The sequence below is a fragment of the Ranitomeya variabilis genome, chromosome 4 (assembly GCF_051348905.1).
Source record: "Ranitomeya variabilis isolate aRanVar5 chromosome 4, aRanVar5.hap1, whole genome shotgun sequence".
NCBI classification, from domain to species: Eukaryota; Metazoa; Chordata; class Amphibia; order Anura; family Dendrobatidae; genus Ranitomeya; species Ranitomeya variabilis.
Window position 1 is genome coordinate 352460830 of NC_135235.1, and position 20471 is coordinate 352481300.

The 20471-nt window shown below is 43.1% G+C and overlaps 1 protein-coding gene across 3 annotated transcripts in view; it reads right to left on the reverse strand.

Annotated features, from left to right (window-relative positions):
* Positions 1–20471, reverse strand: part of RASIP1 (Ras interacting protein 1) — a 1394348-nt gene that overhangs the window by 553228 nt on the left and 820649 nt on the right. For all 3 annotated transcript variants that reach the window (XM_077250692.1, XM_077250691.1, XM_077250690.1), the window contains exons 7-9: positions 13047–13198; positions 12097–12212; positions 4088–4328 (exon numbers count right to left, since the gene is read on the reverse strand). In XM_077250692.1, coding sequence (XP_077106807.1) covers positions 4088–4328; positions 12097–12212; positions 13047–13198 — 509 coding nt within the window. The remainder of the gene's footprint in view (positions 1–4087; positions 4329–12096; positions 12213–13046; positions 13199–20471) is intronic.

Consider the following 20471-nt stretch of genomic DNA (forward strand, 5'->3'; position numbering starts at 1 on the left):
CATTAAGCATAACACTAAATATCAGAGCAAAAGATATTATCTAAATTATAAGCAGAAGAAGACTAAGCAGTGTATGGGGGTGAGTCCGTTCCTCCTCGTGGTGCCCCTGGATAAAGCCTGATGCTGCAGGCCAAACTGAACGCGGACAAATCTAACTGTTTTGTGACAGGCAGAACGGAAGGTGTAATCTTCAAACTTTTATAGATAACAACTACGGGAATGCCTGTCACAAATAAGAATATGATGAAGAAGTTGAATATGAAGAAGAATAATAGTTAAATAAAAAGAATATGAACAATGTAACAAAAAAAATTATAGGTAGAAGATGAAGAAGAAGATGAATAAGGTGAAGAAGAACTTGATGTCAAAGATGCTGATGATGATGAAGAAGAAAGTGTGACAATATCTGACAAAATAAAAAAAATCTTAACATAGTCAATATCTTTGTAACTCCGAACGTCTTTAAAAAAAATTAAAATTCCTGCTATTCTTATTTGATTGGGCTAAACCTCTATGCCTTTAATGTCTCCGCCACCTCCCCCAATACATCCTACATTATTCTTAGTTGTTTTCCTTCATGTAGAATGAACCTACAAGGAAAGAAAGGGTTTATTTTAATTTCGATATTTTCGTCCCATTGACTTGCATTGGTATCGGGTATCGGAATCGGCGAGATCCGATACTTTGCCGGTATCGGCCGATACTTTCCGATACCGATACTTTCCGATATCGGAAGGTATCGCTCAACACTATTAGAGACACTTTCAGGTACGCCTTTAATCCTGATGTTTTTCCTGCGGCTCCGATTTTCTTGGTCTTCTAAGGATAAAGCCACCATATTTAGTTGAGATTTATGAAAGATCAGATGGTCTTGTATTTTGTTTGAGTGATCTATGATAGAAGATTGAGTGGCTTCTAGAGACTCCACCCTGTTGCCAATTTGCTGAATGTCTGACCGTAGTCCTGAAACCTCATTGATCAATGGCTTCATTGCTTGGACCAATGCCTTTTTAAGGAAAGATTTTGAAATTCCTCCAGAGTCCATATGGGTAGCATTGTTGCCCGTGGCGTCATTGCTCGACTCAGAGTCATCGATATGTTCATCTGCCGTAGTATTAGAGTGAGAATTCTTATGGACATTTCGGGCCGTCGAGGGTTTATGTTTCAAGAATTTCTCCATGTCACTTTGTTTGTTTTGTGCAAGGGTAGAGATAGATGATTTGCGGCGCTCTTTATGAAGTTTAACCATTCTATCTAGATATAGCGCTCGCTATTAAGATCACCACATGTGCGCTACTGTAGCGCTTAGGTTTTCATAGTTGTGAATGTAGATGTATAGAGCATAACAGTTTCATAGTTTGAGCATAAAAGAGGATTGCCTCAAAATTGACCAAAATAAAAAATCAGGTGTGTTATAGAATAAAAAAGAGAAATATTACAGGGGGGGACACCGGCACCCCTCTGTAAACTTCACCCCAGTGTGCCCGGGTCTAAGGAGCAGGAAAACGAAAAGCGATCCGGGGGTGCACTGCACGCAAGAAGGGGTGCAGGTGGAGAACTAAGAGGTGCAACTTCTCCAGGGAGGGAATAGTTAATTATTTCTGCATAGCGCAGTGCAAGAAGAAGATGATAGTGGGGGGAGAAAGAGCTAGACACAACAATAATGCCCACAGCAAAGGACCTCTGTGTCTCCCTCTTGAACACGCACCCTTCACAAAACACCTGTCTGAGACAAGCAAGTCACGTGACCCTTCACTGCATGCACTCCCCGGGTTTGTTCATCGTGTGCAGTATGTCCTGGTCCACTCTGCCCGAGGTGCCACTGGTGAGCCGACGGGTAATATGTATGTGCGCCAATATCCAGCACAGAGCTGGCACCGCTGTCCTTCTCCTGCACCTGGATGGTGGGGCGGGACATGCGTGCCCAAGATGACGCCGCCGCCTGCAGCAAGCTTGCAATGCGAGCACAGACATGGTGTACCTTGTCAGGGAGAGCTTCGGCGTGGCGGCGGGAGCGCATGAGCTCTCCCTCTCTGGTGAGTGCTGCGGAGCCAGTGTCGCTACGTGCCTCTCGTTCCGGGATGCCTGGACGAGATGCATGTGTAGAAAGATGGCACTCAGGCCCGCAGGTCGGGCAGATCTTGTCCGGTTGTCTGGACACTACCGAATCCAAAGTTCTTTTGGGGGGCTGCGGTGACCCTCTACGGTGGTCCGGCAGTTTTTCTGGCCCTTGGGCACTATTTACAGGGATTCAAACTGTGAATCATATGGCCTGATTGCAGGAGCCATTCCAAGGCACATCCGTCCTGTCTGGAGTTCAGGCCATGCCCCATCTGCTGAGGCTGAATTTTATGGCGAGGATGCAGAAGAAGTATTTTTCTGATGACTTTTACATGAAGGAAATATTTGTAGAGGTGTCTCTGAACAGTGTAACAATGCCCCATAACTTTAGAGTCTGCTAAATATTTCTGAATTTCTGAAGGTCTTTTGCAGTCAAGTGGGAGTTCTGATTTGCCTTTCTATCAATCCTACAAGCAGCTCTCACTGAAATTTTGCTTGGCCTTCCAGAACTTATCTTGATCTCTACAGTTTTGCTTAATTGCCATTTCATAATTACATTTCAAAATAAGGAAAGGGCAACTTGAAAATGCTTTGCTATAATGTTATTGCCTTTTCCTGCTTTGTGTGCCCTCCACCATTTTCAATTTCAGAGTGCTAGGCAACTGCTTAGAAGAACCCATGGGGCTGCTGTTTTTTAAGAAATGATAGAGAAAGCTGGATTTTTATTAAGCTGGCCTTTCCTAACAATGATAGTGAACAAACCATAACCCTAACAGGCTAACTAAGGTCTGATACCTTGGGCAAAGTTATCTGAGCACACAAACACCAGGGGTTCCCAAACTTTTGTTTAGGACCATTTTCCTTTTTGTAATTTTTAGAACAAAAATGAAAAATGACAATTTTTTTTGCCTAAAATACAAAGGAAGTATGTCATCTTTAACTTTTTGTCTTTTGCAGATCATTTTACCTTCAACTTGCTTAACTGTTATCAATAACAGTAATTTTTAAAAAGGGTTCCTAAATAGTGTTGAGCATTCCGATACCGCAAGTATCGGGTATCGGCCGATATTTGCGGTATCGGAATTCCGATACCGAGATCCGATACTTTTGTGATATCGGGAATCGGTATCGGGATAGATATTAATGTGTAAAATAAAGAATAAAAAAAAAAAATATTGATATACTCACCTCTCCGGCGCAGCCTGTACCTTACCGAAGTAACCGGCAGCTTCCGCTCATAAGAATGAGCGCTTGAAAGTCCTTAGATGACGTCGCGGCCTGTGATTGGTCGCGGAGCGGTCACGTGACTGCTCTGCGACCAATCACAGGCCGCAACGTCATCTAAGGACTTTCAAGCACTTGAAAGACCTTAGATGACGTCACGGCTTGTGATTGGTCACGTTGCGGTCACGTGACCGCTCCGCGACCAATTACAGGCCGCGACGTCATCTAAGGACTTTCAAGTGCTCATTCTTATGAATGGAGGCTGGCGGTTACAACCAGGGCGCGTCAGAGGGTGAGTATATCAATATTTTTTATTTTTATTCTTTATTTTACACATTAATTTGGATCCCAGGGCCTGAAGGAGAGTTTCCTCTCCTTCAGACCCTGGGAACCATACAGGACACCTTCTGATACTTGGTGTCCAATTGACTTGTATTGGTATTGGGTATCGGTATCGGCGATATCCGATACTTTTCGGGTATCGGCCGATACTATCCGATACCGATACTTTCAAGTATCGGGCGGTATCGCTCAACACTATTCCTAAACTTTTACATGCCACTGTACTATTTATATTACATTTGTTGGATAACTTGTAGATATGCTAGAAATATATGAAATGTAAATAACTCCTTAAAACTAGTAGTTCTCATAATACTTTGCAATAGTTCTATATTGCAGTGTATTATGCCTGTCATCGTGAAGTTTCAATACATTGTGATTCTGTCATACATAAGACATATATGCTTTATTGCCCTAAAATAAAATGAAACATTCAATTTCATTAGCAGCATAACTTTACCTTTTTCCATAAGAGTATTAAACAGAGAAGCATTTGAGAAAAAAAACAGGTAGCCAAAAGTCTGAGACACAAGATCAGGATGTAGTTCACACTCTCCAGTTAATTCCAGTGTAGCTTGGTAAATGGCGAGGGTGCCACGTGTGCCTTCTGGCATATTGTTTAACTCCCCTACATCTGACAGACTGCCCGGATCAGTGAATGGATTGCTTTCCAGTAGTGCAGGCAATGCAGCATATAATGTCTGTAAAAAGTAAACAACGAAAAGTTTACAAAGCTTCAGAATAAGCAATATTATTTTTCAGACAGTATTGGATTTACAGCCCACTTGTAATTTTCCTTTTCCCCTTAACTAATCATAAATTACCAGGTCGCTAGATTAAAGTGTATTGCTGGTGGCTTGCAATGGATCAGCTAGTGAGCAGTTTCTTTTCTCTGTATTTTCAAATATATATTTTTTACAAAATGCCACATATTTTGGGCATGTTTCTATAGTTTTGCACCCATGAATTTAATTTCTTAAATTTCTGTATCATTTAAACGTTGTCAAGATGGCGGCTGTCACTTCTGTTGACCTCCAGCACCCCATGTGTGGGGTACCTATTGGTTGTTATGCCTGTGAAAACCTGATAGTGATTGGGCTTCACAGGAGATCATTTATTTCACAATACACTATGATACCATTGTATTTCCATTTAATATATAGACCATTAAAAGAATACAGGTTCAAGTCTCTTAAGAGCAATAATTAAAAGTGAAAAAAATATTTTAAAATTATATATATTATTATTATTATTATTATTATTATTATTATTATTATTATACTTATACATTTTTATAGCACCATTTATTCCATGGCGCTTTACATGTGAACAGGGCAAATATAGACACGTACAATAAACATGAATAAAACAAGGCACACACAAGTACAGGAGGAGAGAGGACCCTGCCCATGAGGGCTCACAGTCTACAGGGGATGGGTGAGGATACACTAGGAGACGGTATATACATAAACAATTGTAAATCACACCCCTTGATCACAAGCGTAAATTGTAAAATGTAAAAAATAAAATGTTTGGGGGGTGTGGCCTGATGCTTGATGTGAGCAGACACACAGGAGAGCTCCCTTTCATAATCCTGATATCCTAGCCTGCACCATTCAAAAACTTTAGCAAAGCACAGCTCCTATCTCATTAAAAAACTCTGGTGTCAGTGAGTAACTGAGTCTGGGAATTCCAGAAGAGTATAACTCATCAAAAAAGCCATGCTGGTAAGGAAGCCTGCCAATCCATCATGGCACTGGCTGATGACACACAGCAGAGAGATTAGATTCAGCCGGGAGATAAGATGTCAAGGCTGTAACACATCTGACACAATTTACCCAGGTGACAGAGTCAGCTGTGGATGGCTCTTCTAAAGGTCAGTCGGGGGAGGAACAGGAGGAGCATGGAGAGCTGTTTGCTCCTGAAACAGTGCTGATGACGCACCATAAAATACAGCAGCAGCCATCTTCAGTACACAGTGAAGACACTCACATAAATCAGGCAGTAAACAAAGAATCTGTCACATGCCAGTAACCCACAATGGGAGATGTACTATCTGTGGTCAATATGTCTAATACAACTTTCACCAGTATTACCACCCATATGGGATCCATGAAGTAATATACGTAATCTATAAGGAGAAACATTCAGAAAGCATTTGAAAGAATTAAAGAAATAAAAGGAAGAATAGGTAATATTGAGGATCAACTGCCACCGATGCAGCGTGATATGAAAATGTATAAACAAAATCTGAATGCTGTGTTCAATAAAATGGATGACTTGGAAAATAGACTCCATAAAACAAATTAATGCATTATAGGAGTCCCAGAAAGGTCTGAGGGCAAAAACTCAGTTGATTTTATGGAATCCTGGCTCAGGAATGTGTTTGAAAAAGAGGCACTATCTCCTCTGTTTGCAATAGAACAAGCTCACAGGGTGCTCTCCAGACCACCACCTCCAGGGGCCCCACCAAGACCTTTTGTGCTGAGGCTATTGCATTATAAAGATAGAGACACAATCCTATGTAAAGCACGTGACTGTCCTAATCTATTTATTGAAAATACTAATGTGATCATTTTCCCTGATTTCTCAGCAGAAGTGCAGAAATGCAGAGCACAATTTACACATGTCAAGAAAAAGGTGAGAGACCTGCAGCTTCCATACTCGATGATGTATCCTGTACAGCTGAGGATCATAGTGTCTGGAAAGGTGCTAATTCATGATTCCCCTCAGGAAGCAGAACAGTGGCTGGACATTAATGAGGCTAAACTGAAAACAGATAAATCTGGTCCCCCTTAAGAGTCAACAAATCCGGATCTGTGATTTCTGTATCCTGATACCATATAACGTGTATAGCAGGAAACCCTGAAACGGTTCTGAAGAACTCTCTTCTGATCTTTTTTTCAATTGTTTCTGGGGTGTTTGTTTTTTTATTTTTTGGAAAAAAGTCCTTTTAAGTCAGGCTTTGGACTTGTATAGACTCCCAATCCTCCTCCTGGGAGAAATGTCTATAATGTTTGATTGGTTATGGTTGTGTGTTAACTTCTGTGTTTGTTATATGTTAATAGGGGGTAAGATACAAGAATAAAAGAAGGGAGGATGGACAAATTGCTCAATGTGGTCCAGTGGTCATTATCTTTTCCTGTTTCTTTATGGCTAACTTGTAAATATTATATGGAATGTGAGGGGCATGGGAGATCTAACTAAGAAGTGCGCAATATATACAAGGTTGCATCAATACCAGCCAGCTATTATCTGTCTATTAGAAACTATTTGACTCCTGAAACAAAACAAAGTATTAATAGAGCTTGGGTAGGTCATTCCTTCCACTCAATATACTCTTCCCATGTGAGAGGGGTAAGTGTATTGATACATAGATTAATTCCATTTAAATGATTAAAATCTGTTGTAGATGCAGAGGGTCAGTACATCGGTCTATGTGTCATATAGATAGAATTAAATTAATTTTGGTTGCTGCACATATACCCCCTCCATATAAGAACCAGAAGCACATGGGCCACTTGCACATTGAACAAGTCTGTAGGAACCTGTTCACACCACCAGAAAACTTGAAGACACAAAAGAGCACAGTGAGGTCAAAAATACTCTGTTGTAAAAAAATCACAGTAATCAGCAAGTGCTAGTCAAAAGATGTAAAGAAAACAGGGTATTTAGTTGATACTTTTTTTTGCAAAAAAATGTATACTAAGCTGCTCCACCAAATCGTCAAGGTATACCCTTATAGAGCAGTCCTAACTAATGTATAGAATCCCTATCTGATGTATTTAAAACCTGATCATCTGTATAGTACCTGTATAAGCAGGGTTCAGAGAAGGACTATCTTGTTATGATCCAGTGACCCTGGAGCTGCATGTGACTATCTCTGGAGTAGGTGGTACCTGTACTGACCGCCATCCTAATACTGACACCGCAACTAGAAGTAGCCGTGGGATGTACCTAACATGGCCTAGACACCTCGACACAGCCGGAGGACTAAATACCCCTAAAGATGGAAATGGGAAATCCTACACAGGCAGGAAAGACAGAGTTTAGCAAAAGAGGCACTTCTAGCTAAAATAGAAAAGGATAGGACAGAGTACTAAGCGGTCAGTATTAAAACTCTAGAAAAATCCACAGCAGAATATACTATCACTACATCTAACTAAAGACATAGGATGTATATCTGCATCTCCAAAGAATCCAGCATGACAGATAAATCCAAACAAAGTCTAAGCTGGACAAAAACACAATAGATTGCACTGCACATAAAAGCACACTGCAAGCGTGCTGCAGAGAACAAAAACCAGACATTTATCTTAGCTGAAATGACAGCAGGGCAAGTGGAGCCAGACAGAGATGCAATCCCTCCAAGATACAATGGACAACTGGCAGGGATTGATGGATCCTACACACCTAAATACCTAATAGAGCTGCAATAAGCAGAAACACCTGCCCTGCTTACAATCCAGAGACCACTGCACTACCACTAACAACCACCGGAGGAAGCCCAAGAGCAGAATTCACAACAGTACCCCCCCTTGAAGAGGGGTCACCGAACCCTCACCAGAGCCCCCAGGCCGATCAGGACGAGCCAGATGAAAGGCCCGAACCAAGTCAGCAGCATGGACATCAGAGGCAAAAACCCAAGAATTATCCTCCTGGCCGTAACCCTTCCATTTGACAAGGTACTGAAGCTTCCGTCTAGAAAAACAAGAATCCAAAATCTTCTCAACCACATACTCCAACTCCCCATCAACCAACACAGGAGCCGGAGGATCAACAGAGGGAAGAACGGGCGTCACATATTTCCGCAATAAAGATCTATGGAAAACATTATGGATGGCAAAAGATGCCGGAAGGGCCAAACGAAAAGAAACCGGATTGATAATCTCAGAAATCCTATAAGGACCAATAAACCGAGGCTTAAACTTAGGGGAAGAAACCTTCATAGGAACATGACGGGAAGACAACCAGACCAAGTCCCCAAACCGAAGCCGGGAACCAACACACCGACGACGATTAGCAAAACGTTGAGCCTCCTCCTGAGACAACACCAAATTGTCCACCACATGAGCCCAAATTTGCTGCAACCTGTCAACCACAGAATCCACACCAGGACAATCAGAAGGCTCAACCTGCCCTGAAGAAAAACGAGGATGAAAGCCAAAATTACAAAAGAAGGGCGAAACCAAGGTAGCCGAACTAGCCCGATTATTAAGGGCAAACTTGGCCAATGGCAAAAAAGCCACCCAATCATCCTGATCAGCAGACACGAAGCATCTCAAATAAGTTTCCAAAGTCTGATTAGTTCACTCGGTTTGGCCATTTGTCTGAGGATGAAATGCGGAAGAAAAAGACAAATCAATGCCTAGCCTAGCACAAAAGGCTCGCCAAAACCTAGAAACAAACTGGGAACCTCTGTCGGACACAATATTCTCCGGAATACCATGCAAACGGACCACATGCTGAAAAAACAATGGAACCAACTCAGAAGAGGAAGGCAACTTAGGCAAAGGCACCAAATGAACCATCTTAGAAAACCGGTCACAAACCACCCAGATAACCGACATCCTCTGGGAAACCGGAAGGTCTGAAATAAAATCCATAGAAATATGCGTCCAAGGCCTCTCAGGGACCGGCAAAGGCAAAAGCAACCCACTAGCGCGGGAACAACAAGGCTTAGCCCGCGCACAAGTCCCACAGGACTGCACAAAAGAACGCACATCCCGCGACAAAGAAGGCCACCAAAAAGACCTACCAACCAAATCTCTGGTACCAAAAATACCAGGATGACCAGCCAACACAGAACAATGAACTCTACTAGCCCATTTATCAGGAAAGAACAGTTTCCCCACTGGACAGCGGTCAGGTTTGTCAGCCTGAAATTCCTGAAGAACCCGTCGCAAATCAGGGGAGATGGCAGAAAGGACCACCCCTTCCTTTAGAATGCCGACCGGTTCAAGGACCTCCGGAGAATCAGGCAAAAAGCTCCTAGAGAGGGCATCAGCCTTAATATTCTTAAAACCCGGAAGATACGAGACCACGAAATCAAAACGGGAGAAAAACAAAGACCATCGAGCCTGTCTAGGATTCAGCCGCTTGGCAGACTCGAGGTAAATCAGATTTGTATGATCGGTCAAGACCACAATACGGTGTTTGGCTCCCTCAAGCCAATGTCGCCATTCCTCGAATGCCCACTTCATAGCCAACAATTCCCGATTGCCGACATCATAATTACGTTCAGCAGGCGAAAACTTTCAGGAAAACAAGGCACATGGCCTCATCAAGGAACCATCAGAATTCCTCTGAGACAAAACGGCCCCTGCCCCAATCTCAGAAGCGTCAACCTCAACCTGAAATGGAAGAGAAACATCTGGCTGACGCAACACCGGGGCAGAAGTAAATCGGCGTTTAAGCTCCTGACTCTGGAGCCGCATGTGACTATCTTTGGAGTAGGTGGTACCTGTACTGACCGCAATCCTAATACTGACACCGCAACTAGAAGTAGCCGTGAGATGTACCTAACATGGCCTAGACACCTCGACACAGCCGGAGGACTAAATACCCCTAAAGATGGAAATGGGAAATCCTATCTTGCCTCAGACCAAAGGATAGGCAGCCCCCCACAAATATTGACTGTGAGTTTAAGAGGAAATACGTACACAGGCAGGAAAGACAGAGTTTAGCAAAAGAGGCACTTCTAGCTAGGACAGAGTACTAAGCGGTCAGTATTAAAACTCTAGAAAAATCCACAGCAGAATATACTATCACTACATCTAACTAAAGACATAGGATGTATATCTGCATCTTCAAAGAATCCAGCATGACAGAAAAATCCAAACAAAGTCTAAGCTGGACAAAAACACAATAGATTGCACTGCACATAAAAGCACACTGCCTGCGTGCTACAGAGAACAAAAACCAGACATTTATCTTAGCTGAAATGACAGCAGGGCAAGTGGAGCCAGACAGAGATGCAGTCCCTCCAAGATACAATGGACAACTGGTAGGGATTGATGGATCCTACACACCTAAATACCTAATAGAGCTGCAATAAGCAGAAACACCTGCCCTGCTTACAATCCAGAGACCACTGCACTACCACTAACAACCACCGGAGGGAGCCCAAGAGCAGAATTCACAACACCATCCATGTGGACATGCAGGATGGAACAGCTTAAATGCAAATGACCCACAGAGGAGTGGTGGACTCCCCAGTCTTGTAGAAACAAGAGAACAATTATAGAACCAGAAACACATGGGCCACTTGCACATTGAACAAGTCTGTAGGAACCTGTTCACACCACCAGAAAACTTGCAGACACAAAAGAGCACAGTGAGGTCAAAAATACTTTGTTGTAAAAAAATCACAGTAATCAGCAAGTGCTAGTCAAAAGATGTAAAGAAAACAGGGTATTTAGTTGATACTTTTTTTGCAAAAAAATGTATACTAAGCTGCTCCACCAAATCGTCAAGGTATACCCTTATAGAGCAGTCCTAACTAATGTATAGAATCCCTATCTGATGTATTTAAAACCTGATCATCTGTATAGTAACTGTATAAGCAGGGTTCAGAGAAGGACTATCCATGTCTACATGCAGGATGGAACAGCTTAAATGCAAATGACCCACAGAGGAGTGGTGGACTCCCCAGTCTTGTTCCTACAGACTTGTTCAATGTGCAAGTGGCCCATGTGTTTCTGGTTCTATAATTGTTCTCTTGTTTCTACAAGACTGGGGAGTCCACCACTCCTCTATGGGTCATTTGCATTTAAGCTGTTCCATCCTGCAAGTCCACATGGATAGTCCTTCTCTGAACCCTGCTTATACAGGTACTATACAGATGATCAGGTTTTAAATACATCAGATAGGGATTCTATACATTAGTTAGGACTGCTCTATAAGGGTATACCTTGACGATTTGGTGGAGCAGCTTAGTATACATTTTTTTGCAAAAAAAAGTATCAACTAAATACCCTGTTTTCTTTACATCTTTTGACTAGCACTTGCTGATTACTGTGATTTTTTTACAACAGAGTATTTTTTACCTCACTTTGCTCTTTTGTGTCTTCCCCTCCATATAAGGATGTGATAATAAAAAAATACTATCATTTACATCAGCACACTGATAGACTTGAAGGTGTGAGTATGATCCAATTTTCACAGCAACCCGCAGCATGCTGCATTTTTTTTCTCATGTCAAATCAGCATGAGAAAAAAATGCTGATCAACATTGCCACATAGTATAACATTGGCCCAAGTGCTATCCTATAAAACTTCAGATAGTACTCATCCGATCTATACGCTACTGTGAGTGAGACCTTATTCTAGTTCTCTGTGTTGGTTTAACTCTTTCTTTTGATTAACAAATACTGTTGCAAAATATTGACCATAATATGCAAGTGTGAAAGTGGTCTAACTCCATCTATCCCCTTTTTGGTCCTGATCCTTTTATTTATTTATTTTTACCTTGGTTAAGTAGTAAACACATTGCTGGAATGTATACATAATGACTTCATCAAGAAGGGCCATAGACTCCTCACATGCTTCAAGGTCACTTAACAGCAAAGCATCTTGTGATGTACCTTAAAACAACAAATATTTTCAAAGGTTAAAAGGGTATTTCCATTTAAAGGTCCCTATAGACATTAGAGAAAAGTTTCATAATAACTGCATAGTCTAAACACCTGTTCGTTGGAATAAATTATCTTTTGGTTTGCACTAAAGATCATGATTCTCAAAAATGTTCTGGAAGAATAACATTGTAGACCCTTTCCAACAGTCACAATTTTGTTGGAATAGTCTCACAAACTAGAATGAAAAAAGGCAGGAATAATGGAAACCATGTCCAAAAATGCAATGGTCCTTAGTATAATAAACAGTGTGAAAAAAAATAGATCTCAACTAAACTGCTATAGCATCCTCCATCTGGTCCACCATTCTGCTCCGTTTAGCCTTTTCTTTATTTCCATATTTCTTATAGTTCTGCATCAATTTTCACTCAGCATCAGATCAACTAGCACTGTGTTGACCTCTGACATCACTTGAGTCAAATGATGTACTGACTAGGCCACAGCAATGAAAGTCTTGACCTCAAAGGCCTAAAAGATGACCCTACATAGGGTGGAGATGGATCAAGAGGGTGTTTCATGCAATTCAGAAGTAAAGAAGAGACCGGAGGGAGCTGAACAGAGAAACAGATGGGGGACTGAGATGGAAGGACAGTCGATCAAAAAGGTGAATATTATTAATATTTTTCACCCTTTTTCTGGTTCTCTACATATGAGAAACATGACAGCTATCCAGAGAACATGAAGCGAGTCACAAAAATGTCAGATTCAACATGTCGATTCACTCATCTCTATTTTTAATTTATTTTTTTATTTAAAAAAATCTTAATAAAACAACTTTTGTCTCACCTTCTGACTCCCACTCCTTTTCCATGTCTAGGATTTTTCTTTGGACAAAATTGAGAAGCTCCATTGAGTTAGCCATCCAAAACATTAGTGGCTGAAGGTCAGAGGCCACCTCTTCAATTCCTAAAGTACTTCCCAAATTTTTTTCTTGTTGACTAAAACAATAAAATTAAAAGGATTATATCACACACATACATATTTATACAACTCCTGGGAAAGTGCAGTGACAAGGAGATAAGGACTGCTTGTAGCCTATGGGGTTGGCACGCCTTTCACTCTCTTTCCTCTCTATATACTTGCCCCTGACTGGCTTCTCATCAATGAATTTAGTTCATTTTTAAGACATTAAAAAAAGACAAACTTTATTCACTAAACCATGTAATGAATTAACTGTGATATGGCTAAAGTAGGAAACATCAGTACAGTGCAAAGTTGTTCATCAAATTGCACAGAAAACAAGAGAAAGGTGGCCCAACCTGCAAATAAATTTTACCAATTGCCCAGCCTGTGACATTTGTTCCCCACTGGGCTTCCACAGTCACAGACCAGGTGAGTTACATTGGTGCGGGAGTTAGGGACTAGATATGAGCGAATTTGTTTGGCTCCCTCCTTATTTGGCAAGCTATAGCACTTACCGAATAAGCTGCATCGGGAGCCCGGCTACCTAGTGTGCTCCTGCTGATCAACTGTCCGGCGCAGCAGCTGCATATGTCATGGCTGTTTGACACTCTCAACACAAGCTTTCCATGCAGGTGTTGTGAGTGTCACACAGCAGCGAGACATACAGCTGTGGAGCCGAACAGCTGATCAGCAGGAGCGATCTAGGTAGCCAGGTTCCCAATGCAGCTTATTCGGCAAGCGCTGTAGCTTGCTGAATAAGGAATAAGGAGGGGGCCAGGCAAATTCGCTCCTCTCTATTAGGGACCATTAACAAAGTTATTCCCAAAGAATCTGGTCTAAGGGGTGAAGAGGCAAGTTGCATATTTAATTTCCCAGAGGAGCATTGCATGTCAAATAAGCCTCCATACAGTGACATGCCAAAGCCGGTATGTCTCTCTCCACAAGGAGAATCCTCACCCCTTAAGCTTCAGTCCAGAGTCTCTCACCAAGCCAAATCAGATATCATACTTTACACTGATGAAGGGCAACACCGTGAAACAGCGTGTCTGCAAATAGAGATTCTAATTTGGCTTTAATCCTAAATCATATTGCAAGGCTTGTTAAAGGGTCAATAGTGACTTGTAGGATTGCTGCTTCTGACAGGTGGCACTATAGAATTCTAGTGCTCTTCCTCTCTCAATAGGCAATTTGTACAAAGAATCTGGGTAACTTAACAGCATTTTTATTCAATGCTCAATGCCATAGTCTAGGAATGAAGGTGAAGGGCCCACCTTCCCTCTGGACCCCTGAGCAGCTGCTTTGGCTATACAGCTATAAATATAAATAGCATGTCTGCCCACATAAAATATTTTTGAATATTTAAAAGTGAAAACATGGATTATAATCCGAGCAGCGGTAGAGTCAGCCTGAGGCTTTTAGGATTTCTCTGTTTGATTTACTTCCTTATTTGGACTGTTAAGGATATGCACTTGATTGAAGATATACAAAATGAATGAATATAAACAAAATGGACTCTTATATGAATATATAAGAATAGAAGAGACTGTTTATGTGCCTACATGCTAGAAATCATACCTATCAGTAGTTTTAGAACACTTATGTGGACTTTGATATAATAGCATGTCCACTTCTACTAATAAAGAATGAAGTAATGCTTAGGAGTAGAGTTGAGCGACTTTTACTTTTTTCGGATCGAGTCGGGTTTCATGAAACCCGACTTTGTCAAAAGTCGGGTCGCATGAAATTGGCCAATTATTGCGTAAAGTCGGGGGCCGACTGAAACACGAAACCCAATGCAAGTCAATGGGGAATCAAAGTCGGCAGTGAGTGGAAGACAGGAAAACACCTACAGTGCCCATTTTGTGGGGGGGTAGGGCTGGCTCAAGATTTTCATGGGCCCAGGAAACTCGGAATACGTCACGGAGGTGGAGCAGGGAGAGGTAAGTATTTCAACTTTGCAGGGTGCTGTGATCCTGAGCAAGCAGGGGGGTCCACTAGTTGGCATTGGCGCTGGCACAGGGTCCCTCAAAGTACAGCGGTGTGTTTGACGGCGGGTGGCGCCTCCCACCGGCAGAGACACTTTTGCGTACTATGAGGGGCCCTGTGCCAGTGACATCGCCAACGAGTATGCCCCCCACCTCATTAAGGAACCTGCACTTTCATCTGCACCTTCCTCTTTGTCCCCGTGTAAGGTGGTATAGTATGCGGGAAGGGCAACCTGACTTTCAGCAGGGTCAGATTCTGGCTGTGTAGAGTGCAAGGGGAATGTAGTGGTCTGGGTCAATGTACCAGCAGACTCATTTAGCAGTGGCTAGGCAATGGGCAGGATGAGGAGGAAACACAGATATAGGCCCAAATAATAAAGTAGGCTACATGCAGTTAAAAATTGGTAACAGGACTAAACTGGCGGCATTGCTTTGTTCAGCGGAGGAAATCTGTAAGTAGTGGCTGACACAGTTAGTAGGCCCAAATAAGTAAGTAGGCTAAATGCAGTTCAAAATTGGTAACATGACTAAACTGGTGGCATTGCATTGTTCAGCAGACGACAACTGTAACGAGGGGCAGACTGTTGTGAATTAGACTTTTTGGCTCCCTCTTGTGGTCACTAGTGATATGACTCTGGGATTGTCTTTCTTCAGTTTGGCACTCACCTGGGTCGTTAGTCCAGGGGTGTTGCTATATTAACTTCCTGGATCCTTAGTCCAGTGCCTGGCATCGTTGTAATCAGATCCTTCTGTTGCTCCTGTCTGCTGGTCCTGGTTCTTGCAAAATTAAGCTAAGTCCTGCTTCTTCGTTTTTTGGGTTATTTGCTTTGCTTCTTTTTGTCCAGCTTGTACTAAATGTGATTTCTGACCTTGCTGGAAGCTTTAGGGGGCTGGTGTTCTCCCCCCGGCCGTTAGACGGTTCAGGGGTTCTTGAATGTCCAGCGTGGATATTTTAATAGGGTTTTTGCTGACCATATAAGTCATCTTACTATATTCTGCTATTAGCTAGTGGGCCTCTCTTTGCTAAACACCTAGCTCATTCTTATGTTTGTCTTTTCCTCTTACCTCACCGTTATTATTTGTTGGGGGCTTGTATCCAACTTTAGGGGTCTTTTCTCTGGAGGCAAGAAAGGTCTTTCTTTTCCCTTCTAGGGTTAGTTAGTTCTCCGGCTGGCGCGAGACGTCTAGAACCAACGTAGGCACGTTCCCCGGCTACTGCTATTTGTGGTGCTAGGATTAGATATATGGTCAGCCCAGTTACCACTGCCCTATGAGCTGGTTTTTTGTGTTTGCAGACTTGGTATTATTTCTGAGACCCTCTGCCATTGGGGTCATAACAGTATGCCAGGCCAACATTGAATGTTTAATGCATTGCAGAAGTGGGATAATAAGAAAGGAAATTCTGAGGGTTTTTTTTGTTTTTTTTTCCTCTCTTCCTCTCCTTTACCTCAGAGTGGCTGAGCTTGCTGCAGACATGAATGTCCAGACCTTGATTACAAGTGTGGACCAGCTTGCTGCTCGTGTGCAAGGCATACAAGATTTTGTTACCAGTAGTCCTATGTCTGAACCTAAAATACCTATTCCTGAACTGTTTTCTGGAGACCGATTTAAGTTTAGGAATTTCAGGAATAATTGTAAATTGTTTCTATCTCTGAGACCCCGTTCATCTGGAGACTCAGCTCAGCAAGTTAAAATTGTTATCTCTTTTTTACGGGGTGACCCTCAGGATTGGGCTTTCTTGCTAGCGCCAGGAGATCCGGCATTGGCAAATATTGATGCGTTTTTTCTGGTGCTCGGATTGCTTTACGAGGAACCCAATCTTGAGGTTCAGGCAGAAAAAGCCTTGCTGGCTATTTCTCAGGGCCAGGATGAAGCTGAAGTGTATTGCCAAAAATTTCGGAAATGGTCCGTGCTTACTCAGTGGAATGAGTGTGCTCTGGCCGCAAATTTCAGAAATGGCCTTTCTGAAGCCATTAAGAATGTGATGGTGGGTTTCCCCATTCCTACAAGTCTGAATGATTCCATGGCGCTGGCTATTCAAATTGACCGGCGTTTGCGGGAGCGCAAAACCGCTAATCCTCTGGTGGTGTTGTCTGAACAAGCACCTGATTTGATGCAATGTGATAGAATTCAGACCAGAAATGAGCGGAAAAATCATAGATGTCAGAATGGGTTGTGTTTTTACTGTGGTGATTCTACACATGTTATATCAGCATGCTCAAAACGCCTAACAAGGGTTGTTAGTCCTGTCGCCATTGGTAATTTGCAACCTAAATTTATTTTGTCTGTGACTTTAATTTGCTCATTGTCCTCTTACCCTGTTATGGCGTTTGTGGATTCAGGTGCTGCCCTGAGTCTTATGGATCTGTCATTTGCCAAGCGCTGTGGTTTTGTTCTTGAGCCGTTGGTAAATCCTATCCCTCTGAGGGGTATTGATGCTACGCCATTGGCGGAAAATAAACCGCAGTTTTGGACACAGGTAACCATGTGCATGACTCCTGAACATCGGGAGGTGATTCGTTTTCTTGTTCTGCATAAAATGCATGATTTGGTCGTTTTGGGTTTGCCATGGTTACAGACTCATAATCCAGTCTTGGATTGGAAGGCAATGTCTGTGTCAAGTTGGGGCTGTCAGGGTATTCATGGTGATTCCCCGCCGGTGTCTATTGCTTCCTCTACTCCTTCGGAAGTTCCTGAGTATTTGTCTGATTATCAGGATGTGTTCAGCGAGTCCAGGTCCAGTGCGCTGCCTCCTCATAGGGACTGTGACTGTGCCATAGATTTGATTCCAGGTAGCAAATTTCCTAAGGGAAGACTATTTAATCTGTCTGTACCTGAGCATACCACAATGCGTTCGTATATCAAGGAATCTCTGGAGAAGGGGCATATCCGTCCATCCTCTTCCCCTCTTGGTGCGGGATTCTTTTTTGTGGCCAAGAAGGACGGATCTTTGAGACCTTGTATTGACTATCGGCTTTTGAATAAAATCACTGTTAAATTTCAGTATCCTTTGCCTCTGTTGTCAGACTTGTTTGCCCGAATTAAAGGTGCCAAGTGGTTCACCAAGATAGATCTTCGTGGTGCGTACAACCTTGTGCGCAATAAGCGAGGAGATGAATGTAAAACCGCGTTTAATACGCCCGAAGGTCATTTTGAGTACTTGGTGATGCCTTTTGGGCTCTCTAATGCTCCTTCAGTGTTTCAGTCCTTTATGCATGATATTTTCCGGAAGTATCTGGATAAATTTATGATCGTTTATCTGGATGATATTCTGGTTTTTTCTGATGACTGGGACTCGCATGTAGAGCAGGTCAGGATGGTGTTTCAGGTTTTGCGTGAGAATGCTTTGTTTGTTAAGGGCTCAAAGTGTCTCTTTGGAGTACAGAAGGTTCCCTTTTTGGGGTTTATTTTTTCCCCTTCTGCGGTGGAGATGGACCCAGTCAAGGTCCGAGCTATTCAAGATTGGACTCAACCCACGTCAGTTAAGAGTCTTCAGAAGTTCTTGGGTTTTGCTAACTTCTACCATCGTTTTATTGCTAATTTTTCTAGCATTGTTAAACCTTTGACGGATATGACCAAGAAAGGTTCTGATGTTGCTAACTGGGCTCCTGCAGCCGTGGAGGCTTTCCAGGAGTTGAAGCGCCGGTTTACTTCGGCGCCTGTTTTGTGCCAGCCTGATGTCTCACTTCCCTTTCAGGTTGAAGTGGATGCTTCTGAGATTGGGGCAGGGGCCGTTTTGTCGCAGAGAGGCCCTGGTTGCTCTGTGATGAGACCTTGTGCCTTTTTCTCTAGGAAGTTTTCGCCTGCTGAGCGGAATTATGATGTTGGCAATCGGGAGTTGTTGGCCATGAAGTGGGCATTTGAGGAGTAGCGTCATTGGTTCGAGGGTGCTAAGCATCGTGTGGTGGTCTTGACTGATCACAAAAATTTGATGTATCTCGAGTCTGCTAAACGCCTGAATCCTAGACAGGCCCGCTGGTCATTGTTTTTCTCCCGTTTTGACTTTGTGGTCTCGTATTTACCAGGTTCAAAGAATGTGAAGGCTGATGCTCTTTCAAGGAGCTTTGTGCCTGACTCTCCGGGAGTCGCAGAACCAGTTGGTATTCTTAAAGAGGGAGTTATCTTGTCAGCCATTTCTCCGGATTTGTGACGTGTGTTGCAGAGATTTCAGGCTGGTAGACCTGACTCTTGTCCACCTGACAGACTGTTTGTTCCTGATAAGTGGACCAGCAGAGTCATTTCCGAGGTTCATTCCTCGGTGTTGGCAGGGCATCTGGGAATTTTTGGCACCAGAGATCTGGTGGCTAGGTCCTTTTGGTGGCCTTCCTTGTCACGGGATGTGCGGTCGTTTGTGCAGTCCTGTGGGACTTGTGCTCGAGCTAAGCCTTGCTGTTCTCGTGCCAGCGGGTTGCTCTTGCCCTTGCCTGTCCCGAAGAGGCCTTGGACACACATTTCCATGGATTTCATTTCAGATCTCCCGGTGTCTCAGGGCATGTCTGTCATCTGGGTGGTATGTGATCGCTTTTCTAAGATGGTCCATTTGGTAACTTTGCCTAAGCTGCCTTCCTCTTCCGATCTGGTTCCTGTGTTCTTTCAGAATGTGGTTCATTTACACGGCATTCCTGAGAATATTGTGTCTGACAGAGGATCCCAGTTTGTTTCCAGGTTCTGGCGATCCTTTTGTGCTAGGATGGGCATTGATTTGTCGTTTTTGTCTGCCTTTCATCCTCAGACTAATGGACAAACGGAGCGAACTAATCAGACTCTGGAGGCTTATTTGAGGTGTTTTGTTTCTGCGGATCAGGATGATTGGGTGACCTTCTTGCCGTTGGCTGAGTTTGCCCTTAATAATCGGGCTAGTTCCGCTACATTGGTTTCGCCATTTTTCTGCAACTCTGGTTTCCATCCTCGTTTTTCCTCGGGACATGTGGAGCCTTCTGACTGTCCTGGGGTAGATTCTGTGGTGGATAGGTTGCAGCAGATCTGGAATCATGTGGTGGACAACTTAAAGTTGTCACAGGAGAAGGCTCAGCGTTTTGCCAACCGCCGCCGCGGTGTGGGTCCCCGACTTCGTGTTGGGGATTTGGTATGGCTGTCTTCTCGATTTGTTCCTATGAAGGTCTCCTCTCCTAAATTTAAGCCTCGCTTCATCGGTCCTTACAAGATATTGGAAATCCTTAATCCTGTGTCCTTTCGCTTGGATCTTCCGGTGTCGTTTGCCATTCACAACGTGTTCCATAGGTCTTTGTTGCGGCGGTACGTTGTACCTGTGGTTCCTTCTGTTGAACCTCCTGCTCCGGTGTTGGTTGAGGGCGAGTTGGAG